General features: G+C 31.2%; 1 protein-coding gene across 2 annotated transcripts in view; it reads left to right on the forward strand.

Moving 5' to 3' along the window:
- nAChRalpha2 (nicotinic acetylcholine receptor alpha2) overlaps positions 1-27,934 on the forward strand; it is a 249,917-nt gene that overhangs the window by 126,079 nt on the left and 95,904 nt on the right. For both annotated transcript variants that reach the window (XM_085946224.1, XM_085946225.1), the window contains one exon: positions 25,527-25,571. In XM_085946224.1, the coding sequence (XP_085802350.1) occupies positions 25,527-25,571 (45 nt within the window). The remainder of the gene's footprint in view (positions 1-25,526; positions 25,572-27,934) is intronic.

A 27,934-nucleotide genomic window follows, 5' to 3' on the forward strand; every position in this document is an offset into this window, starting at 1 on the left:
ATTTTTAAAAACACCATTAAATATATTTTTTTCATGAATACGTTTGCTAACTCTTACCATAATATGACTAATCTATGTTTATATTTAGAGATAATTACAATAATTATGAAAAACCTCATAAATATGAGTTTTAACACACATCTTTTAATTTTCTGGTAAATATTGCCAACCGACTAAAGTTACTAATCTAATTTATCCTCGAATTTCACTTGGTCCAAAATAATACGATTCAAAATTACGCTTTTCAATAAAAAAATCATTATTTATCTTATTTCTTAATTTTAAAAATCATTAATATAAGTACATACATATTATAATATTGTTAATTATGGTAGTAAGTGTTATATAAAACTAAATTTATATATACGTCTCAATATGCTTATCATTCTTAAGTTATAATCAAATCTTATACAATTTACGATATTTTTATTTACGATGCTGTTTTTTCTGGCATTTCCATAATAGGACTCATGTTTTTGGCTAAAAATAATAATCTGACTTATTTATAGACAAAATTTGACATGGAATAAAAAAGCAATAAAAATCAATTCCACATAAAATGTCCACAACACAAAGAATAACTTATTCATAAAAAACATCGTTATACTGCTTATGTCCGCGTGTTCACATCGTAAAAAAGCAGTTAAGTATACCAAGAAAAAAATGTAACAAAAACCAGACAACTTTGGAAGTTTGCGAGATAAATATTTTATGGGAATTTGCCACGAAACTTTTGCGCTCTTGTCTTGTGTCCAGGAGATTTTCATTGTGAATTTTCTCGCAGTTGGGAAAGCCTGGTGAAAATTTCTTTATAATGACCCAAAGTCATACACCAAATTATTATGTAGTCAAACTTTTCCAATAGATTTTTCATGGAAGTTACCATCTAGGGCATATATAATAATATTATTATGACCCCACGGATGTATTATTATGATACAAAGCTCCAAAATTTCAAAACATTTTTATAATCTAAAAAAGAGTATGAATGTATTATTAAGGCCCGTTTCAGGTGGACACCGGTGTCCCGTCTGAAACGGGCCTTAGTTTTATTTATGCTGTTTGTTGTTTTCCATTTGACTGTCAGTCAAGGGGGGACATGCTCAGCGTAGGTCAAAATGAAGCTTTTGTTCTATTTTCAAAGCATGATTCTGGACATTCCTTAAACGTTGTAGATAATCTATTTATATAATTTTGAAGCCTTATTATCCTTTATATTTATTTTAAACATTTGATGACTTCATAAAGTATTTTTATTAGATAAAATAGTATTCTTTTAAACCTTTCGCTCTAACGTTTTAGAATATAGATATTTCAGTACATAAATGTGCAGTGGTGTTAAGATTATTTACAATCATTTATTTTCAAACGCATTTATAAAACCATCAGTATAATTTATGTCGTCATTATTATAATGAAATATTTACGATAAAAAAATATATTGATAATCCCAAATTTGACAAAAATTAGGCATTTTATTATTCAAAAAATGGGCAAGATTAACTCATTTGAAGATAATTCTAAAGATATTTATTATAAGCTATGTTTTTGACCAGTCAAGTGTAATAAACATCCTACGAATAATGATTGCTTTATAATAATTATTGACCTAAGTATAAGGTAGTGCTTTTTTTTTAAATACGCCATTTCTTTTGGCATTCCCCAGTGGTTAAGCTACAACATACGGCCGTAGCCATAAATTGACAAACTATAATTGAAGTAGGGAGGAAAATAATGTTAACGCGCGTGTTTGAACATGTACTTTCGGTAAAATCGGTTATGTTATAGTAAGAAAGGTAGAAATAGCTTATTTCAAAAAAACACTACCTTATACTTAGGTCAATAATTATTATAAAGCAATCATTATTCGTAGAATGTTTATCACACTTGAATGGTCAAAAACATCGCTTATAATTAGTATCTTTAGAAGTATCTTCAATCGTGTAAATCTTGCCCATTTTTTAAATAATAAAATGCCTAATTCTTGTCAAATTTGGGATCACAGAGATTATCAATATAATTTTATATCGTAAATATTTCACTATAATAATGACAACATAAATTATACTGATGGTTTTATAAATGCGTTTGAAAATTAATAAATGTAAAAAATCTTAACACCTCTGCACAGTTATGTACCGAAATATGACTATATTCTAAAACATTAGAGCGAGAGTTTTAAAAGAATACTATTTTATGTAATAAAAATACTTAATGCAGTCATCAAATGTTTAAAATAAATATAAAAGATAACAAGGCTTCAAAATTATATAAATAGATTATCTACAACGTTTAAGGTATGTCCAGGATCATGCTTTGAAAATAGAAAAAAAGCTCAATTTTGACCCACGCTGAGCACGTTACGATTCTTTAATCATTTAATAAATATCAATTTTGCCATAATACAATCCGTTTCACACAATTATTGGGTCAATAAGAATCAAAAACGACTAAAAAAAATACATTACTATTTTTAAAATATTTTTTTTAATATGGCTTAATTTCTGAGTTGTACGTGGAGATTTTGATAATAATTATTAGAATCGATGTTGCTTGTATGCTATGTTTGATTTATTGATATAGCCTGAAGTACTTCATATTTATAATAATATTTAGAGGTTTAACACCTTACCTAGCAACATAATTTGGTATAAAATACCTAACATAAGAATTTACAATGTACATACAAATTTCGTGTAACATAGCGCTAAATTACAAAGAATTGGGATTGACAGAAGCCAAATTCTGCCGTACTTATTTTACAATAATTACACAATAAATCAAGTTTGGCGCCCATCATGTCTGAATAAAATTGAAAGTGCAACGAAAATATTTCGCTACTTCATGTAAGACGATATTGTGACATCGGAACAAAATGACCATGGAAGTCGCGACTGCATTGTTGACAAAATGCAAGGGAGCAGATTCCTGTGTAATCGACACCTCTTAACTTATGAATGACAATCGAAACCGACACATCATGTGGTGTTATCTTGGGTAGATAACAAACTGACCACCTCGAAACACCGGATATTAATACGAGAGATCGTGTAAATATATAGATCATTATTAGATAGTTACTTTTCGTAGCCACACTCTTCGTCGCTTGCAGTCTTGTTAAACATAGCTGAAATTATAAAATTAATTAATTTTTATTTAACTTAGCATTTACCCTTGTTAGTGTAACTTGTAATTATTATGGTATGGAATAAAAAAGGATAATCTTGAATAAACGCAATCTTGAATACACGCAATCTTGAATATACCTACCTTATGTCTTTATATTTATTACCATAAATAAATTCTGTATATTATCTAAGTAACTTTAATTGTGTTTTCAGCGAATTCTAATATAACATATTTGATAAATATTAGTTTATAATATAAAAATCTGTAATAATTGAAAATAATATGTTTTTAGAAAAATCTCATAAACACGCATATTAGAAAAATCATGAATAAATATTATTACAAGATAAAAAGAACTTTTTATATGCAATGTTTTTAAATTTTCTGTTGAACCATATAAACTTGACTTGACTAGCTTAAACGATCAAAAAAATTGTACTTGACATATCATATTGATTTCCATAGTAACACACGTAGGTATATATTAATAATTTAGTTCCTAGGACCCCAAACCCCTAGCAACCAATAATGGTGTCGAAATAACTTTTCAAACAAAACAGAATTAACTAAAAATGAATTCAATTCTACTTAAAGATAGCTAAAAGTATTAAAAATGCATTCGGCATCGTGTACTGATATAATTTCTAGCTAGTCGGGAAGTTAGTTTAATCGATTGCAAGATTTTTACCGGACAAAGAACCACCGGACGAATAAGAATACGAGCTAAGAAAAACGTTGTAAAAAAATAAGTCGAATCGAATGGGTTTCAAATTTTCACTATACAGATCTCTTATCCTTTGGGCTATCGATCCACTTGCTACATTATTTTGCTTTACAGTTCTACCTTATTCTTAGGTCAATAATTATTATAAAGCAATCATTATTCGTATGATGTTTATCACACTTGAATGGTCAAAGACATAGCTTATAATGAGTATCTTTAGAATTATCTTCAAATGTGTTAATCTTGCCCATTTTTGGAATATTAAAATGCCTAATTCTTTTCAAATCTGGGATCACAGCGATTATGAATATATTTTTTATCGTAAATATTTCACTATAATAATGTCAACATAAATTATTATACTGATGGTTTTATAAATGCGTTTGAAAATTAATAAATGTAAAAAATCTTAACACCTCTGCACAGTTATGTACCGAAATATGACTATATTCTAAAACATTAGAGCGAGAGTTTTAAAAGAATACTATTTTATGTAATAAAAATACTTAATGCAGTCATCAAATGTTTAAAATAAATATAAAGGATAACAAGGCTTCAAAATTATATAAATAGATTATCTACAACGTTTAAGGTATGTCCAGGATCATGCTTTGAAAATTGAAAAAAGCTCCATTTTGACCCACGCTGAGCACGTCCGCCCTTAACCAGTTCAAATATATGTTATATGTATAGTAATATTATAAGCAAATATATTGAGAAAAACCATCTTCTATAGAAGAGATATAGCCTACTAAACTAATTACAATAATTTAACTGAGAAGCGATGAAGCTACTCATCATTTATTGTACAGAAAAATTGCACTTATGAACTGGAACTTGCGATAAGGAAAACACAGAAAGTTATACCTACCAAGAAGAAGATTTAACATATTATTTTGTGTTACAACGATTTAAAAGTAAACTTATTTTATATATTTACATTTTTATCAAATGTATTCCTAACTTTTAGAATATTAAGGTACGTTCGATCAACTCATTGAGGCTATGCACTAGACCCAAACACAAGCATGTTTCAAATAATTTAAATTTAACCCATCGATGGGATTAATACTTATAACTAGGTTCATAGTACAAGTGTTTTATACATTAAACCTAAGCAGCGCAGCAGAACGTGTTACGCGCCATTTAAAAATATAGATATACCTAATTGAGTATTAACCTATTTAAATATTCTTAATACAATTAAATATAATGGAATCCTGTAAATAGTTTTAGTTATAGAAAATATGCATTATACTATCTTGCATGTTTCAAAGTTTCAAATGTTCTCACGATATAAAAGTTTTAAATTTACCTTAAACCACGAAAGCTCAGAGAATGTGAGGTTCTATTGGATTAAAGTGCATTTTCTTACTCAAAGTGAAATAAAAATTTACTACGCTGTCGTCATTACTACAACCAGTTTTTTGCGAAAATTTTCTTTTCAATCTAAACGAAAAGTTGGAGATTGCCGTAAGAAAATTCGTTGGTTTTACATAGAGGAAATACCTTATTTAACTAAAATTGAGCTTTTTTACTAATCATACATTTTATTATAATAATATCTTGTTTTCAATTTCATAAAATATTCTTAATACCATAATTAATTTAAATCACATATTATAAAGCTCTATTGATATTAAAATATTAATATTCAACGCCCAGCCAGCAATCAAATTATTCCGCTTCATATTACGGGATCAAATCCCGTAAAGTTTAAATGACATTTTTTCAGTTAGTAATATTAAGTGATACCTATAATATTATGACAACAGATATTTTGATAACCAAATAAATAGAATTAGCTGCAACATCTCTAATATTAAGTTTTAATTTTATTCATAAAAATTATTCATTTCATTCATTAGAATTAAGAAAAATACCTGCCAAAAGGCTGCTCAATTCCGAATAGGCAAGCCATACCTGCCGATATCAGTAATATCCACATTAAAAAAAATACATTATCACTTAACCGCAGACAGTTAGGTGGGCTGGGTGAGTCGGACTTTAACTCTCAACCAGTCAATATTAATTAATCGATTGTATTTTAACATGATTTTAACTATAAACAGTATCAGCTTATAATTATGTTTTCTGCAATAATCACCATTGGAATATTGGACTCGCGCTACTCCAGCAGCTTACTAACTAAAAGCTTCCAGCCTGCCAACCTCAAAGCCCCACTAACTCCTCAATTCCCTCTACTGCCTTGGGCCCAGCAATGTCCTCACTCATATCCTTCCAATGCTAACTTGAGGGAATTGCGCCAACTTTGAGAATCCATGCTCTATTGCTTTGTAGTGATTCAGGAAGAGAAATCTACGTGATACATAATTTGCATGGCAAGCGCCGGTACATATTTGTACTCGTATATGCCTTATGTTCCGATTCTGGAGCGTGACAGGATGAAGTAAGAAGGCCTAGTTTCTGTAACCTCTCTATTTTTGCTTACCTTCCTTTGGATAAAAAGAAACTCTGAATCATATTTTCATTATTAATGGTTAGATTGGTGAATGATATTAAATGATTTTACAAGATCGTGTTCTCGATGACCTATTTATTCCTATAACGTGGATTACAATTTCAAAATAAAATAAATCCATGTCCAAGTTTAGTTACGACTAGATAATAATTATTACGAAGGAGGACAAAATAGACTTGTGATCAAGGAGTGTTGATATATTTATCAAACCTTGCTGGTCCCAAAATTGCGCTAATTTTAAACAAACAATCAACCCCACACTACACCATCTTACATCCCCTGACGACCCATTATTGTATTGGTAGCAGTACGTTTCTATAATAGCCAACATAATATTATGCAAATGTCTAACTAAACCATATGTGTACATATATTACGATTCTATAACAGATAGAATAACTCCATTAGAAATTCCCGTATAGTCAAACGTCTAAGGTTACCTGTAAAGTTATCCATCACGGTTCTTTAGCGCCCCCTTATCTCAGGCAGCACACAAGCGGGCGCTTCTTTCATAAGTAAAAGGTAGTTTAGAGCCCCTGGCGTCGAGCCAAGTTCGTGTTCGAACTGCGATGCCCGCGTGATAAACTTTAACATGCTATCGGCGGTCATGTTCATCCTTTACGATGTATGCTGATGGCTCGGGGAGCACCTCACAAATGCAGGGCCCGCAGGATACTGCATAAAGTTGTTGCTAACAAAATATTATAAACTATAGATCTTATAATTAGTTAGTTAGTTAAGTTGGTTCCATAGACAATAATTCGGGTTCATGGCCGACTGCACAACTTCACACTTTACAGTCTTCTAGGATCTCTATCCCAAACTCTCTTTCTCTCTCTTTAGTGGGTCACACTTAGCCTATCTACGTTTCTCTTGACGTTATACGCTAAGGCGGCCTAGGCACTGAGTGTTTTAAGAGTGCACGATCTTTTAATATAAATATACTTGTCTTATAATAATAGCATTTATGTTTCTATTCGTGATTTTTAAATAGTTGCATTTAATTTGTGAAATTTTAAGTAATTGCTAAGCTTATTGTATTCGTAAATTGATCGTCATCGGTGTCTATATTGCAATTCTAACAGAACTGGCATGACGCGGAAGGATAAAAGAAATCTGGCGAGCAGCAGGAATTCTTGCAAAGCGTAGGGTACATTATTATTCTCTAGCCAAAGAGCGAACAAGGACAAGAAAGAAGTGTACGATGACAATTAAAAAGACAGTTAATTAAAAGATTTATTTTAAACAATTAAGATTGTATGTGCCTATCATTCCATAATCAAAATGTAAAGATTCGTACCAAGAGTTGATAGTTGTCCCGGATTTTCTGGAATTGTCTAGAAAAAAGAAGATACCCACTTCATATACCGAATAAATCACAATCGGAACGGATAATGTCCCGGAATTTTAAATAACGTACAACCTGGAAAAAACGGACGAAAAAAGTCAATTAACTTAGCAATAAAAACCATAAAGAGTTGCTAATTTAGTTCAACTTACTTAGGCGTGTATTTCAAACGGTTTCTTTCCAGAATACTGCTTTTTCCGTAGATTTACTACCTGCTATATTATGATATATAATATACCACCCACGATGGCAGCGTGGCTTAAGCGTCGGCCTATAGTATTATGGATCCCAGGTTCAAATCCTGGGTCTGGCAAGTACACATATTGTTTTTCAATTTGTGTATGAGTCAGAATATGGACCTAATAGGTTGAGCAAGTGGCTGATATCCACTTTTCGTAGAAAAACATTACAAACCTCCACTTTGTGTAGACCCATAATATAATGTTATTAGGATCGGACATGGTCGAAAAAAAAAATATTACGTCATATTATATATTATGGATACCTACTGTAGGCGATGCGATATATGTTGCTGAGATAGTCCTCTTAAAAATAGACGTATATTTTAGCGACGCGCTCACTATGGAATTTTAAAATACGTAAGTATAGTCCCTACCTTCTGGGGAATTTTTGTTAAGCAAAATTTTTATTTAAGACGGCACATGTCACAGTTTTGATTTGTTATTTTAAAGACAAATGCTTGCAGTTTGGTTTCTTGACGTTATCTTTATTTTGGACATAAAAGTTATTCGTATTGAGGGTAAATATTTTTGTGAAAAAAAAATTAAAATTCTTGACCTCTGCGGTGAAAAAAACGTTTCGGATAAAAGAGATATATTTCAATACCTACCAAATTATATTTCATACTAACTTATCCCAGAATGTTTAAGAAATTATTGGTAAACCGTAACATTGTAACACATTTTTTTACAGTGCATTGTCAATAAAACCGATAGAAATTAACCAAATTAGTGACAATAATACACGCAGGCGTTTTTTGAAGCTAATAATCAATAATATTAATCTTGAAGTAAATAGTGTCCATATTTTCCAACCCTCAATAGGTAAACTACATTTTAATAAATATATTATAGGTACATTTACTGGACTTACTAAACAGGTTTCGATTTATCGAGGAAATAAACCAAGAACAGAAAACTCTAAATGCATCTGAAAGCTTCTTGCGGCATTACCAGTACAAATTGATTTAATTAAATATACTCTACTGTAGAGCTTTGTAAAGCTTTTGTATTGTTTTGTTTGTGTTGAGTGGATTTCCGTAAGCTCGTTGGTGACAGCAAGCGGCATTTTTTTGAATTTGTAAACAACTGAAAAAAATAAAAACAATAGGTACATACAATTAATATAATTTGGACGTTAATGTTTTTAAACACAATACGATTGCCAAACTGTTAGCTGATATTAATAGTATACATTCAGTTTTACCATTGATAAAACAAATATGGACAGAATATTAGACAAATATCTAATAATTGATCAGCGGGTATCGTAAGGTTGTGATTAAATTTAGCAATGATGACGAGCAGGTACCTAATTCAATATAAGGCGATATATACCTGTTGTATATATAAATCATATTGTATAAAATAATACTATCAACTGAGGGTACTTGATGGAATTTTAATTTAAGTTAGTCATCTGATCCTCAACGCTTTGTACGTTAAAGTACTTACGGAGTTTGCGTAACTCAGGGAATCTCCTTTTAATTAGACTTCTGCTGCTCTCTACCTTCCCCTGCATTATTAGCTGGAGTAAAGCATACTTCTTATTATGAAAAATATGGAAGAAGTTTGCTGATTTTTTGCATTTGATAGTAGATGCATATAAATTCTCTTGTCAATGACGTCTTAAAACCTCCTGAGGGATCAGCCCTCCATATTTTCATCGTACGCCAATACAGCCCTGTATCGAAAGCCTCCAGTATTCTTATTATCCGATCATTTAGTGTTCAGGCTTTGACTCCAAAAATGTACACGGGTATGATCTTGGTATGATGATGGCTTCATCGAGTGCCTAGAGCTATATATTGATGACGTACAGAAGAGATATTTTTAGTGCATTTAGTGCTTTTTGTCATATATATCCTGATCATGGCCCCCACAAAGGGGGGGCTGACAGGGCTCTAGCCTAGGGGCCCGGGCTCAAGAAGGGCCCAGCATGGCGAATCGACCAGATAAGTGATTTAAACATACATAAAAAATTCTCTCGAATAGTAAAAAAAAGTCTAATAAGCTATTTCTCTTCAATATTGGTATTATTTAGAATTATGTGGTTGTACGATACAATGCTTGGTTGTGTATCGATACTCGACAACTCCATGATTCAAATATACAAGAAACATAAAATATAGGTATACATTAATTTTACCCCATTTGGAAAACGCTACTGTAGAGCGTCACACTGCCTTTATCTTTAGCGATAGGTAGGGGGCTCTTTAAAGATCCTAGCCTGGGGGCCGCTTCAGGATGTGGGGGGCATGATCCTGATATTATATAATTATACTTAATTTGAAGAAAACGTTTAATATATAAATTTATTATGTCATTAAATATTTTATCCGTAATAATTATTCTTATAGGAAATGTTTGTCAAGGTTTACGATAACAATAAAATATCAGTTGAAATTTTGTAATATTTTACTAACAAAAATAGGTTGACGGCTTTATTTCAGCCAAATTTCAGCTCCCTAACCCGGACGATAACTATAGCTCCAATCTCGACTATGACCCTAACCATTCGTCAATATACCTACATAAGGGTACGTTTCAAAAATATTTTAGACTTAGGTACTGCATAATATATTATATCGTATAATATTTAATATTCATTTTAGTTTAGGGGATTTTATTAAAAAAGGTTTAGTATTTTCAGTGGAAAGAGAATGCCAGACATTATATTATATTAAATTATACAGTAGATACTCATTTTCCTATATTTAGATTTCCCGTCTATGCAAAATCGTTTTTTAAAAAAACTTATTTACAAAGAAGGAAATATTCTAGACTTTATTATTATTTTTTTTGCATTTTTCTTAATATTATGAAAGCCAAAAAAGACGATGATAGAAAAAAATATATAAGCAAAGAAACTGTTCGCTGTGAGAAGAGCAAAGGAAACGAGGTCTGGTTAACACACCACCTAATTATTTCCTGTTAGCATTAATAAATGCTCCGGGCTTTTGCATGTAATATATTTTGCAGTGACTCTGTGAAGACTACGTTGTGAGAAAATATTTTTAGACATCGGCTTCCCGCCAAGATTATTTCCTACGGCGTGTTTTATTTAAACCATCGGAAAATGTGCCGAGCGCTAATAGGATAAAATAGTTAAATGAAACGTAATTAAAAGCATAGGTGGGTACTTAAATATCATATGAAAGATTTTTTTATGTATGTATAATATATATTCTTTTTAATACTACAATAGGCCATTAGGTCCAATGACAGAAGTGTAGTGGAACAGTAGTGTAAGTACTAATAAAAGTATAACAACCACAATAACAAACACCCAGGATTTAATAAAAAAAAATACATAAATAATATTGTGACCTCACCTAGATGCCTGCGCACTAAATTGTTATTAACAACATCTAAAACATACCGATGTAAAGTACAAGATTTAATTAACTACGTCTCGTATTAAGCTACCAGGTAAATGTAGTAATAAAAATAAACTTTTTATATACCTACAACGTTTTTAAATTCTGTCGAACCATATAAACTTGACTTGAGTAGCTTAAACGATCAAAAAAAATTGTACTTGGCATGTCACATTGATTTCCATAGAAATACACGTATATATTAATAATTTAGTTGCTAGGACTCCAGACCCCTAGCAACCAATAATGGTGTCGAAATAACTTTTAATACAAAACAGAATTAACTGAAAATGAATTCAATTCTACTTAAAGATGGCTAAAAGTAATAAAAAAATGCATTGGCATCGTGTTTTGATGTATTCTAAAAGTTTAAATGTCTAACTAGTCGGGAAGTTAGTTAAAAATCGATTGCAAGATTTGTACCGGACAAAGAACCACCGGACAAATAAGAATACGAGCTAAGAAAAACGTTGTAACAATAAATTGAGGATGTGCGATTAAATTTAATTATTTAGGTAAAGCATGTCCAACGCGTCAATCGCTATCAACCGGTAAATCACGGAATGGATTTTGGTCAATATGCCCATAGGAATTGAGTCGAGAAAATGTAGTTATAACATAATATCGAGTTGTACATAATATAATATGATTTAGGAAGCATTAATCATTTCTTTTTTTATTTTCTTAAATTATAATTAACCATGAGGAGACCTCTTCGTATTCCTCGATTCGTATTGCAAGAGTGAGCGAAAGAGAAGATGTGAATCCACACGCTTTAAATTAAGGTGTGACGAAAATGTATCATTTTCACGGCGAATGGGAGTTAAAATATTTCTTTCGGATAGTGAAAAACATTACTTGTATTATTGTTTAATTTGTAACGCCCCCGTGCTAAATATAGAACGTTTTTTCAAGTTGAATAATTTCATTGGGAGACTGTGGTAAATGTGGTAAATGCGCTCCCTAAAGACATAGATATTTTCAATGATGTACTTTGCATTTTGTTTTTGAATCTTTATTTTATTGTATATTGTTTATTGTTTTTTTATTATTATTATTATTTTATTTTTTTCTTTTCTCTTATGAGAGTGGTAATAGTTATAATATAAATCTCATGTTGTGAACGTCCTGAATTTTGATTTGTTTTATCACAGGATAAAAGAACAAGGGTTACTTGAAGTTGGATATGCCCGATCAGTGGCGTCCCGTGGGGGTAGGCAGATTGAGCGTCGCTTGGGAGCGGCAGTTATATATATTATTACAGTATAATATATAGAAATAGGTACCTACCTAAACTTAGTAATAACGGAAATATCTTTCCATTAAAAATTGAGCTCACTTGTTGGAAACAAAATGTATTAATTAACATAAAAGGTTTAACAGGTCTGATTTTTTTTTTGTCGGGTTTGCGATGTCTAGTTTACTTCCGTTGTCCTTGGACGTCACGTACATGATGACCAGCAATGACACGTGCATATTTGCGAATTATAGATAGGTACATACTGACCTAATTAATTTATCCGAATATTATTGAAAGTTGTCAGGTGTATATTTAAATGTATCTGAAAACGTGGACACGCAATATGGTCTGTTGAAGTAGAGATGGCATTTAAATTAGATTTACTGGTATATATTTTGTTAATAATGTATCCATACAACACATTTACTAGATATTTTAGTCATGAAAGGAAGATAAAAAATACTATATTATAAAAATGAGGCGGCATTTAGGCGCTGCTTAGGGGCGGCATTTTGTCTAGGGACGTCACTGTGCCCGATTTAGGTCTCCGACCCACCTTATTATTAAAATTATTATCTATTTGTTTGAAAAGTATCTGTAAGAATTATCATTCTTGGTTTTCATTAATTTTCGTCGATAATATATTTTTTTAAATTTGATCACGCTATAATTCCATTTAATATTTAAATTATATTTTACATCGTGTGTAAAGTAATATTCCCACCATTATTTTATTCTGCGAACTGCCATCACTTTTTTCTATCTTGTTCTTGTTATAGGTTGACATGGGTTTAGTTTATAGACTCTTGACGTGTCCAACGTGATGAAAATACACTTTTAAAACTTGATATTGTACAGTGTGAATGTTTTATTAGATCAAAAATATGGCCCCGCGTCCACTCGTACGTTTTTTTGCAAATACATTATTTTGACTTGTAATTAAAATCACAAACAAAACTTATTTGCGGTCTTTGTAAAATTTTACAACTGGGGATTACGCCCTTTTGTATACAATATTTCGACAAAGGCGTATTCCACCATAATTATTTTGTTTTATTTAATTTTTGTACAATTAGCTATTTTTGAATAATTAATATTATACATTCATTTTTTAGTTATTTTACAACATAAAAGTGTTTCTCTGTACTTTTATGATTTGCACAATTAATAGTCACTCTTTGCAATGTTCAAATAATATCAAATAGCTTTATTTGTAATTAAAACAATGGTCAAAGTAGCTCAGTATACTATTAATATAATGATATGATAAAACTTATCATATGGGTACCTAAAAACCCCTCAAAGCGTGAGTGGTGGAGAGAAGCTTTTTTGTTTTTGACTTACTAAAATCGTAAAACTAGTTTTAATTCACAATGATGAATTAAATACGACTTTATATTAATATTAGATACATTTAAGCTAACTCCCAGTTATAAGATTACCCGAAGTCGATTTCGACCTAATCCCAAAATCAATATAGAGGTGTCAGTAGGTACCTACATACGTGAATTTAAAAATACCGAACGATAAAAAATAAGTTATTCAATATAAATTTTCCAATCTATTCTAAAATTTTCAATAAATCCCGATCAGAACTAATATTATTTCAAAACATAGCAGTTTTGATAAGCACTCAACGCCCATACATCCATCAATGTAAATAGAATTACACGCCCCTATTTCCAGCACAATCAATTTTGATTTGAACAAAAGCCGAATAACACGATTTACTGAAGGCTTTGGGTACCCGGGTACACAACTACCTATAGGTATAACATTATACCATTATAAAGGCCAGCCCGTGACAGGGAATTGGTGAACATAGAAATAGGTCCACAGTTATTTCAAATAGTTAATGACATATATAATATGATTCAGGTACAATACTTCTTTCGAGAACTATTAATAATAATTGTTCCGGGTAAAGCATAATATAAATTATGTTCGCATGTAAATTGGCCATAAATATCAGGCTGATTTATAATAGAAATACCTACTGTTAAACTAAAGGAGTCTACGTCGATTAGTTGTAATATGCCAAAGTGATAAATTTGTATGAATTTACAAAATACGTAGCATTCATTTGAAGACAATGATATTTGGTTAGATTTCGTCGCTGTAGGATTGGTTTCCCGAATAGACCAAATGATCAGGAGACGAAAAACAAATTTCATAATCCTATATTTAAATACATGGAGATATTTAAATTGTTATTTTTACAGCATATGAATGATGTAGTCATTACCATTACAAAGTAATTTAAAGAAAGGGATGGTTCTCGTCCAATTATATACAAAAAAACATTCTGCATTAAGAGGTCGATTTCGACAAAAACGGATATTTGGGAAACCAATCCTATAGCGACATTAATCAGCCGATAATTAAATATTCTAATATTTGACTTCAAACAAACGTTTTCTGTTAGTGTTACATATTATTATATTTAAACCGACGCCAATTCTATAAAATTGATATTAATATCATGAAAATATATGATTTCCATTCAGAGCGTTGGAGCGGACCCCTTTTTGAGTTGCTCCGCTCCAGTTCCGCTCAACCTAATACTTGCTCCGGTTCCGCTCCAGTGTCTGCTCCGCTCCGAGTAAAAAGTTTTATTAAGTATAATATGTATACTAATGTTGAAAAAATAAATAAATACGTTGATTTAAAATAATCGTCATTTTCATTATTAATTCTATTATATAAAATTTACCACAGCAAAACGTCTCGCATTATCTGCCTCTTCTGTTAAAAAATGATGTTATTTATCACTCGGTAGTGTTGCCATATTTCAAATAATTCCTGTGTTGCAAAGTGTCAAAATATACTATTTTCATTGGATTTTAGGACGATTATTAAACTTAATAATAAAAAAACATCTGGAGCAGTGGAGCACTACAAATTTTTGGTACTCCGGCTCCGCTCCTGCTTGGGGTAAAATCTCATTGCTCCAGCTCAAAAAGTGTAAAAAATATAATTATATGCCATAGCACAGTTAGCGGATTTTAATTTTTCGAGTAACTTTATCTTATTGTGTTTATCTTATTATGTATTCGTAGTTTAATTTTCAAATTATTTAAAAATACAATAATATAGATTGGGACAACAAACATGTATTGATAGGACCTATGATGGGGCTCTGAGCCTGTGTCTGTTTCTTATGAAGATGTGGGGTAGAAAGGGTCCAAGAATCATTCAATGTCTAACATAGAACAGTGAATATTCAATAAACAAGTGATTATATCGTGATACATTTTACAGTTAATGGATTTGGTATCGACAGGTTGAGAATTAAATTCCTAAAGACCTAGCCCAGGCAACTGAGCGAAACCAAGTGACAATGTATTTTTGAAAAATACCTACGATCTGCCTAATCGGAAATGATAAGACTCATCCTACACAAGTATTTTTAGTTACAATTCTTAAAGACTAAATTAAATAATATAAGAGAGTAATATCACTAATTTATCAAACGATTTTCATTGTCAACCATTTTTTGTAGTAATTACGTAGTTTAATGTCTTCCTGGATTTTATATTATTTTGTATGCAAAAATATTACTTAAATAAAAATTGCCTCAGTCGTTTATGTTTAAATTTGCATTCATTAATCATAGTTCAAATGACGCGGATAAACGTCAAACCAAACTGTCATTGTGTAAAAGTTAGTTGGTTAGATCGACAATCGCGATAAAATATTCAAAAACAGCGCCGCAGCGGCTCGCGCGGTGCTATTCCAATTAAAACATTTGACAGCCGCCCACCCCATCCGTCATAATATTATCTTCCTGTAATGGATATTGATTCTGACTCCGGGTCGAGTGTAGCATAGTAGCAAAATACCAATGTAGCTGAGTAGCGATCGCTGAACTACTATTCCCAGTTGATGCACCCTGCATGCAGCTACCACGATTATATTACGACAGTGAATATAAACCAAAGTAAAATATTGTTTATTTATTTATTTATTCAAAAAATACATCGTGGATTTATATCCATATTTATAACGTCTTGAAGTCTAATTTGTTATCAAATCAGACTTCAAGACGTTCACAATACGAAATTTAAATGAAAAAAGCTGCTTCTAGTCAAACAAGTTATTATAATTAATATATTTATCCTGACACGAGAGAAGAAGAAAAATATACAAAAATAAACTGGCGACACTTTTTAGTGAACTGTAAGGACTGAGGGATAGTAGTTATATAGGGATTCAATCCAGGCACTTACCTTTGATGTTGAGATGGCTGGCGCACTGGAGCTGGTTTCGGGTTCACGCACTCACGCACTAGTACACTGACGGTGGTTTGTCACACTCACGGTTACACTTGTGTTGTAGGATGAATGATGATACAAGTTCAGTATGGATGAGAGACGCAACGTTCGCACAAACTTTATCAAATTTAGCGCAACAAAGGTCGAACAGATACGTGATGCATGAGTCACCCTGTATTGTTAACGCGGCTTCGGTCGTATTGTATCAGATTATGGCACGATGGAGGTCGAAAGGGTGCTGGATCAATGAGCCACCCTGTACTCACAGCGGTTTACTTCACAAGTGCCGTTATCGACTGCTTTACATGTGTTGAATTGATGGACTTCGTAACTTGTCATTTATTTATTAATGTGTCTGGTATTACAGTGCCTGGATAGCGACAATTATTATGATACGTTAATGTCTATGTCTTGGAGAGCGCATTTATTAGTCTTGCACCCGCGCTAATAGTGCCTGCTAAGCTTGACACGAGTAAACAGTTCTGACAGAGAATATTTCATGGTTTCGACTATGTATGTAATTGACGGATGCATCTAAATTCAAATTCTGTAGAACGCCAAGATTTGAAACAATCCCTCATGATGGCAGGCAAAAATGTCTCAAGAGCAGAAGTGACTCACAAAAATTATGATATTTATAAAAAAAATATTTAGAGTTATTTTTAAATATTTCCTAAATGGTTTAGATCGAATGCACTACAGTTAGTGAGCAAATAATAATATAGGGCGACAGGTGCAATCGAACGTATTTGCAGTTAAAGCATTTAGGAATCCAGAAACCAGAAAGCAATATGCCGTATGTCGTAAAATCAATTGCGCTCACGTTGATTGGATGAAAATCACGTGTCATCGATGCTTTATGACGGCAAACATGCAAAACCCCTTATCAGGAACGCTTGTCCTATGCCCATAAAAGCTTTATGATTGATTTGAATTCAGATTCAAATTATGGATTATCATTATTCGTTCGGTTTGAAATTTTAAATGGGTTTTAATATTGTTTAAATATATTTTTTTAGATATAAAATAGGAAAGACGCTGTTTATAATTAAATTAAATTTATTAAATAATATTATTTAACTTTTTATACAAACATCACTGTTATGGAACGGCGGGATCAACTTTATATAAACACATTTAATATTTAAACTGGCTTTATTGAATGTAATATTTATAAAAATAATAGATTATGTTCTGGACAATAACTTGTTAACAGTCTGATTTAATACAGTGATTAAATGCAGTCGATGCTTCCTTCTTTAAGGTTCATTTAAAACTGATTTGAAAAACTATTTTGATTATATATAAATTAATTTTTATTAAATTACGCGTGGCATTCTCAGACGTTCAGTTTGATAAGAAAAGTGAATTCATATAAAAAGAATATCCGTTAGAAATAAGGTTTGAAATAATGAGCGATAAAGGTGCATTGCATTCCAGACGTTTAGGTTGATAAGAACAACGTTGCGATAAAGCAAATCTTTATCGAATGCATTTCCAGCCATTCATTATGCATGCTTATAATTACTTGATAAGAATATAAAGATAGGCTTAAAGCTGCGGGGCTATAACACCATCGATTAGAAAGTTGCTTACATTGTGATGAAATAATAAAAATACATTCTACTAATATGTCATATTAAGAAATATTTATAAACTAAATTTAATTCAATATTGCAACATTAGGAGTGTATTATACATATAAAACATACGATTTTTTTATAATCATATAAGAGCACGAAACAGACAGTTAGGTACATTGTAAAAAATATATATTAAAAATGTATACACAAATCACTGAAAATGGCAAATGGCGCGTCACGCAATAAAATGGTTTTATATGAAAAATATATTACATTATATTAATAGACTATTTTTTATTCAATAAATAATTCACATTTAAGAATCCAAATTTATTGAAAATGTATATTCTAGTAACACCTCCAAAATGTACATAATATAATCAAAAATCTTGAATAAAATATTATATACATTATACACTATCCGCTAGAGGCAGTAAATGAAATTAAATATTTTTGGAATGACCTTTGTTCGAAAACAACTCAATTTTTACAATTGAGAGAAACAAAAACGTCAGTAATATCCATTTTCGCAAAATATTGGCGTATCAAAAATGTATTAGGTATATATTTCCTATAATTTCTGAAAAAAATAGGTATTTTAAAATCTTGTTAAATATAACACAATCTAATTGTAATAGATTTTTGGGTTTTTTGACAACTGACACAGCACACTATCACACTATTTTACCCTGAGCAACGCTAATTTAATCGCTTTTGACATTCTTCGAGCGGCGTTTGCATTCCTACACCTACATTGGACTAATTCATCAACATACATGAGGGCTTTGGAAACAAAAACGGAAGTCTCCATTTTCGTCATATATTTTCGAGTCATTAAAAATGTCTTAGGTACATCTTTCTTATAGGTATAATATCTGAAAAAAGTATTTTAAAATGTTGTTTTACTAATAATATATAGGTAACAATATGTTATAATACTTTTTTTCAGAAATTATAGGTACATATTATAAGAAGGACATTTTAATGACTCGCTAACATATTGAAAAAATGGAGACTGCCGTTTTTATTTCCAGAGCACTCCCACCTTCTAAAATAATTGTTCAAATAATATTATAATGTAATATATTTATTGAATCCTCATTAAAGCCTTCCTATAATATACAACATTACAAACAATCAAACTCAAACGCAATCATTCAACATTCTCGCATTACGGCGCGGCAGGGAGCCATCCGAGAAATGTTACCAGGGTGGTATAAAATTGAGTATCGAATCGATACAACACCCAACATCTGTGCGGTTGTAATACAGCTTGATGAATCACGGTTTCCGTCGGCATCGGCCAGCCGAGCTCGCTCTACATCCAACATTGATTGATCTTCCACTAACCATACACCGCAGGATTTTTAACTGCAACACATATCTCGATAACTTCTAAATGCAACAAGTAAAAATATGATATTTTGAATTTTATCCTTTTATCGTTTTCATGATATTTTTTAATAATATAATTCGATAACATTACACAAGACATGCATACTACTTTCTAATGCTTTATTAGTATAATTAGTAAATATTATATAAATCCACGATTATTATAATATAAAAAAGATAAACCAAATACTGCAGCTATTTTACGTTAAGTTTTTCTGTCCCGTTTAAAAAGCCTTTTTGCACATTTTCCGTATACTCAGATACATGAAATTAAGTACATAGGTAGGTACTAATCATTTATACTGATGTGGTCTAGGCGCGTACACAAAAATTGTATGGTTGGGATTAATAATATTTATTGATTTTTCACAGTATCAGAATGGGGGGATTAACAAAATCTGTACAAGTCGGTTATCCTGGATACAGCGGCAAACACATTTTGAAAATAGCCGATATACTGGATTATTTGTTAGGATAACCTATCTTAACCTAACCTAACCTAACTTAACCTAGCCTAAGCTAACCCAAACTAACAAATAATCCAATATATCGACTATTTTCAAAATGTGTTTGCCGCTGTATCCAGGATAAACGTATAGAACCACAAAATGTATACGATGCCATTGATTTCAGAGTACATTTATAATACCCAGATACTCCACACTTTAAGTCTAGCGATGAATAGTTGGCCTGTAGCTATAACTATTGATGCTCACTTAGCGATATTTTATTTTATGTTAATCATCATTGAACTAAATTGCGCTGCTGGCGACATTTCAGGTATAAGGTACCTATGAGAAAAGTGAATGAAAAGACGGTTTTTTAGTAGATTGTAAGAGAAAATAATATATTAATATATTTATAGTTTTATTGGCTCTGGTTGAAAGCACAATTCAATAAATTTTAGGGATGACACCCAAGTTACTATGCAGCTATGGCTACTCATCAGGGTCAATCAAGTAGAAGAAGGCGTGGCCCCCACATCCTGAAGCGGGCTCCCAGACTAGGATCTTTGACGGGCCCCCTACCTATCGCTAAATATAAAGGCAGTGTGATGCTCTACAGTAGCGTTTTCCAAATGGTGTACTCGGTAAAATTAATGTGTACCTATATTTAGTGTTTTTTTGTACTTATATTTAAATTCATCTATTTGAATTATGGAGTTGTCAAGTATCGATACACAATCAAAAATTGTATCGTACAAGCACATAACTTTAAATAATACTAATATTGAAGAGAAATAGCGACTTTTTTACTATTCGAGAGAATTTGTGATGTGGTCGATTCGCCACGCCGGGCCCCCAGGCTAGAGCCATGTCAGCCCCCCTTTTGTGGGGGCCATGGAAGAAGGATGTGCCGAGAAGCGGGCGTCTAGAAGTCGAATAGGCACAAATAATACAAATCAATATATGTGTTTACTAGGCCGACTATATATTATATTCAGGCCGTGAATTAAATATTACGGTAGTAGTGAGTATCTTCGAATGCAATACATGCATATTATTTCGTTGATATTATTACCGTTTCTGTCAATATGAAACATTCATCATTTTGTACAAACAAACAGTTTACCTTAGTTTGCATTCGCAGTTTGTATTCAATGTATGAGTATGAGCAATAACTAACACTAGCATCAACGTTTACAGTTTCCTATTACAGCCTGATTATAGTGAGCCTTCTGTGTATATTTGTTAACATCCACCTAATTGACCACCTGCTGGAACTCGCTTCTGACGGTCAATTTATCTAAGATTAAAAAAACGCATTGCACCAATTCTTTTATATAAACACTACCTTTACAAACTTTAAATTATAACCAAATGCTTGCTGAATTTAATATTAGTGTACCCAAAATTCTAAGAAGCGCATATAATTATTAATCAGTAACGTGATAATTTTTGGTATGACTCATCGTATTATTATTATAGGCTGAAATCGTTTTTTTTTAATGATGATATTATCAAGTTGTTTGTTGATTAGGTATTGAATTCTTTATCCTCGGTCATAGTACTGTCAATATTTTCTTCGTTATTCACGTAGACGAAGTTATGATAGATTGCTAGTATATAATTTAAAAATAACAACAAAGTGTTTTAATACGTATCATTTCTCAAAAGTATAGTAAGTGTAAGAATTACGCCCGCCGTCCAAGATTAAAAAAAATATATAAGTAAACTCATTGTAAAGGACAGACTATTAAAACTGATCCCTTGGTGTATAATGTAATCCCATTGATGGATCATCCGACGTCGTCTGCAGATAGTTTCGTTAACCGCCAATGGGAGCCTTTACCACGTAGCATCGCTGACGGCTTCCTACAGCGAGCTTCATTAACATGGAGACCGGCTGACTATTCCAGATAACCAGCCAATTTTCTGCAAGTCAAACGTGTTTCATGCCATGATCTATTGAAAGTGCCCATAATACATTTTAAAATTAATAAAACCAAATAATCTACTCATATTATTATATTATAATATCCTCGGATTTACGAGATTTATTTTGTACTAAATAATTGTTTATTCTTTCATACCTAAATAATCATCATCATCGGTACAACAATGGTTATTGGCTACCTCTAAGAAACGTCTCTGTTACTTTCCACTACCCTCCGTCTCAGCGATACATTCTAAAGAGTCCTACCACTATTTATACTATAGGTCAGTAATATCCAATGCGTTGATCATTGGATGGATTTTTGGTCGATCGCAACGTGATGGGAATTGCATGTTGAAAACGTAAAAGTGGTGATATAAACACATTTAATTACGATGTTTATACATACCATTTTTATTTATTTAACTTATTAATGAAGTTTTCAAATTAACCATGCAGACGGCCACGTAACATCTTGATCCACAGAAGTGAGAGAAATAGACGATGTGGATCACGGCGCTTTAAACTGGGCCAGAGTTTCTTCTTACTTTCACACGTTTGTCTCTTTGAACAGTAAATGAATGGTTTGATGGCATTTTCTCTGAAACGCTTAGCAGTTTGTTGAGAGAAATAATACTATCATGTTTGAAAGAGAGAAGATGAATACACTCGACAGAAAATAAAGAGGGATTGGTTTTCTTGCTGATTTCACATGAAAGCTTCGTTATAATATGTACCTAGACCTAGAGCTACAAGGTAAAAGCACTGGAAAGATTATGATCATAGTTTAATCTAACAAAATCTAATTTAAGTTAATGCTAACTGACCTAGCTTAACTAATATGCAGGTTGATCTTTATAAAATCTTGATTAAAACATTTCAGATGCATGACGTTACTTAATTCCGTCTAACTTGTGTAAGGCGCAGCTGCAGATAGGTAGATTGGTTAAACATATTGGATGTAGGTTCAAAGACCTGTCTAGAGTCATATTTTATTCAAGATCTGGGGTTAAGGTGTTTTAAAATTATGTATGCCCAATGTCTTAAACCCTCATGAATAATGCTTTGAATAAAAATTTAGTTAAGCAACTTATTATGTTAAAATTATATAGGAAATACAAATTTAATTAACCATTAAATCAAAATGGCTTTGATTCCGCCTGCATGGTAATTAAGTAATTATAATATGACCTACCTGATTAATAATGTGTTATGTGATTTGGTGGTATCATTTGCGCCGTCAAGCTTTATTCAATAATTATATTAAGGGTTCTTGTCTTTGTCCGAATCACCCCGAATTAGTCAACCTTTGTTGTGTACAACGCCCTGTCTATATTTCTATAATATATTATATGCATACGATATAGCTCACTAATAAACTTCCTTTATGGATTGTTGAGGTATTATTGGTAAAATAATATATTTACAAAAACATTATTTTCTGTAAACCAGTATTTTCCAAAGTACTTGGTGGTCGTGTCCGGAAACTTGTACGTTAGCAGTTCGCCGTATCACACTTGACCGTGAAATGTTGTTCGGAAAAGTATGGTCGTATATTAAACACCGTCCAACCTCTTTCGGTCGTATAGTATTGACATAAAATTCATGTCTAAATAAAACACGGTTCTTGTCGGTTCACAATTTACAGGAAGCCAGCAGCAAACAAATTTTGAAAATAGCCGATATACTGGATTATTTGTTAGGTTAGGTTAAGTTATGTTAGGTTAGGTTTTTATCCTTGAATTCATGAATTTTGCCAAAATCAGCTATGACAATTGAATTTGTTCATATTGAATCTAATAAAATTGGAGACCGTATAATATACGGTCATCTCATTCCGATAAGAAAGCTTACGGCGAACTGTGCCAGGGTGAAATGTTTTACGTACAATTTCCATGTAACCCTTGGTGGTAGCCCCATCATATCCATTAATAAGGGGATGGTGAAACCAAAAATAAAGAAGAAGAAAAATTGATTGGAGGATTGAGTTTTGGATCTCTTTTAATAGACACAGAAGTATCTCTAAAATTATTATAAATTATAGGAATAGCAACAAACAAGGAATTGCAATTTAAATTCAATGACGATAACCTACCAAAAGTTATGGCTGCAAGGGCAGATAGATACGTACACTTTATTCTAGATTGTGAGCAATAATAGTAGTAAAGTTTTACATTGCATCATATTTAGCCAAAAAACCCGATTGCAAATACTAATTCACGGTGTTGTAAATAAAAATAGAACCGAATAATATTTAATTGGTAGTAGAGAACCCGGTTTTTCTTTCCTATTGGGATTATTTCTAACGATATTCATAATTTTAATTATATTTCATTAGTGCATTTCGTGCTACTATGCTTGACGTAAATACATACTTTTGTAATTTAAGCTTGAAGGCGTCTTATTTACAACAATATCTTAATCCAATATCCTCCGTAGAGTAGAGTAGAGTGATAAAATATAAGTACATAGATAAAAGAACGAAAAAAATTCGAGGCATCTTTCTGTTTCTTCACATAGAATGTAGATTTCCAGGGGATATCGAAATTTTTTTTCTGAAAAGTGGCTGTGGGCCAATTAAGTTTAGGAATATCTATCTGATCAGTAAGAAAAATGTTAGATCAAAGGGATTTTTAAAAAAATCTCGATATAGACAGAGCTTGAAAATTCAGCTAACAGATTAATTTATGTAGGTATAGCAAACTGCACTTTGTTATTTCCCAAAATTATCAAAAATTGAAAGCAATTCCTCATAATTTTAGTATTACTGAATCGGTCAAATCAATAAATTAATATACAGATATAAAGCACATAACCTACTTTTTTTTATTAATGGATTGTATTGATTTATTAATTTTTAATTACTATCATACAATGGCTATTTTGCTTACAAGACGTAACCATGGCATTGTTATTGTTTTTTATAATACAAAACTACCAATTTTTATTAAACATACATATATAGATAGGTAGTCAAATATAATATACCGTCATTACTTAGAATATTTACATGAACAATCAAAACACATTGCATTTATCATGCGTGCATATTAATAACGAACCCTCGATGACATAGTAATACATACGGTACATAATAATAATTTCTCTATCAATTGAAAACTAAGAACTCTTAAAACTTTATGAAAATACCAGACGATTTGAGCTTTCAAAGCTCAATTCAATACATAATAGTATATTATTATTTAATCGATTTCATTTTTTTTAAATCGTTGGAAAAAAATATTTATTTGGCTATATATTTTGTATGTTTATATAAATAATGTATAATGTAACGAAATTCTATTATTCGCAATATAATATAGGTATCTAAAATGATATTGTTTTCTTTTTTACAGAATCTGAAAGATCAAATCCTCACCACGAACGTCTGGCTGGAACACGTAAGTACTCAAGCGGCATACAAAAATAACTCAAATAAATTTATTCCTCAGCATTTCCTTTACACAAATTATTCAAGTTTTCTCTCAATCCGCATGACGTGCCTATGTACTATACAGGGGTGGTTTTCTCATACAAAATAACTTTATATTCTTGTTATTATTATTTGTCAAATCAAAAGCTCAGTTATTTTCAAAGGTATTAAACACTCTAACTTTCGTGTTTCTTTATTTTATACCTAATTTATAAGTATTATAACTGATATAATATATGCATGTCTCCAATGATAATACCTTACCGTTACTCAAATTTATATAACAACGCAATCCTACTTAACTGCATGAGTTTAATAGTATCTTTGTCTGGTATCAGCTTATATGTATCAGAAAATGGTAGTGGAGTATGGTGATTTCGGTGTAATAATGGACCGTATAATCAATATGTATAATATATATTAATGATACCGTATATTTTTACGAAGATTGGGTTTTAACCATTCACAAATAATTGGGTTAAATCAACACATATATCAAATATCCATTGGATAAAAACTTATTTTAAGCTTATGTAAGGTATTTTATCTCGCTGTGACCTAATGAAACAAATCTTGATTGAAACAAATGATTTATCGTATTACACTGATGATCAGTCACATATAAATATATATAAATAAATATCATTAGTTACATAAAAATATAAACCAAAAAATACGTAAACAGTATATCCTTACAAACAATATATTCAATTTAACCATAAAACGTTTTAAAATTGCTACCATATTTTTGTTGTACTATAGAAAAATTGTGTCACTTCTTCTATTACAGGTAATATTACTTCAATATATTAGAAAAAAGTAGAGGGTGGGTCAATATCATCATAACGACTAAACAAGAAAAACGGATATGTTATATTGAATGACAAGTACATACTCCTGAAGCTAATACTCACAGGAAAGATAATAGAAAAGAACAAGTTTGAAAGGAAAAGGACATTATAAATCAAAAGCCTTACGCAATAGTAGCCACGGATATATAAGATTCATGTTTCAGGTGACGCTCAAAGAAGGGGCACTTGATAAAGGATGGAGTACAAGGAAAATGCCTTTACCCTGTGGTATTTGCGTTAAACTATATTCGTTGATTTTTGTCACTGATTGTCTTATAGTTTTATTTTATCTCTACGCTACGTAAGTCAACAGTAGATTTAAAAATCGATATGAAATATTGCATAAATAACATATTATAGCTTTTCGTACAAAGTAGTATTTTTGTAAATATCTTTTTATGTATGTAAGGATGAATGTATTTAAGGTAGTTTTATATATATATATATATATTATATATACAGTCGTGTCTAACGGGTGTAATAAAAATGCAAAGCAATTCAATGTTATTAAAATAAAAAAAATGTGTTTCCTATACAGTACCAGTTATTACAAATTAAATTAATAAACAGAAGAACATGACTGACTACAGGTTTTACCTAAAACTCGAATCTAACAATTTTTAATATCTTAATCTCTCACAAATTCAAATAATTACGTAATAATAATGTCAGTATCATAGAACCGACTTCTACGGAAAAGCAAGTGCATTATTTTTAATAGACAAATTAAAAAACGGAAACATTTAAAGTTTCTTATTTTTTAATGTGTTTTCCTAGTTAATTATTTCCTATGACGTAGTTTTACCTGTAATATTATATTCTTCTTCGATGGTGCTACAGCCCAAATTGAGTCTGGCTCATTATTTTTCCGCTGCTCCTCTCCAATCGTCCACTAGCGGAATCTTTTTTTTCGTGGGTCTCTTCAATCTTGGAAATCCATCAAACATCTTATTTTAAATTCATCGCTTATTTATTGCAAGTATTCCATCTCCTAATATCTCCTCACTGTATGTATCCATATGTTCAGCTTTCAGCGTAAAATATTATTTACATTTAATAAAAAAATAACCCATCCACATACGTAACTCTGATTTTGTGCGGATTAACTTTCGTCACCATCACCAAACAACTGCCCGATTTGACAAGTTTAGGTGATATCAGTTATTCTTGAATCTTATTTAAATATAATTTATTATAACAATTATATAGTATGACATGATCGGTAAACATAACACACAATTTGAATTACATCAGTCGTGAAAATAGTCTATTTTTATGTTATTTATTTATTTAAAAAAAAAAACACATTGAGCACATAACAAATGCAAGACATTCACAACATGACATTTAGGATAACAAAGCAAAAGAGATGAAACAAAAATAGAACAATAATTCAAGAAAAATACAAATTAAATAATAAAATATAATTAACAAAATACATAATGCATCGTTAAAAATGGCTACTTATATCTCTAGGGAG

The sequence above is a fragment of the Rhyacophila brunnea genome, unplaced genomic scaffold (assembly GCF_057557595.1).
Source record: "Rhyacophila brunnea isolate RB1 unplaced genomic scaffold, BYU_Rbru_1.0 scaffold_19, whole genome shotgun sequence".
Classification (NCBI taxonomy): domain Eukaryota; kingdom Metazoa; phylum Arthropoda; class Insecta; order Trichoptera; family Rhyacophilidae; genus Rhyacophila; species Rhyacophila brunnea.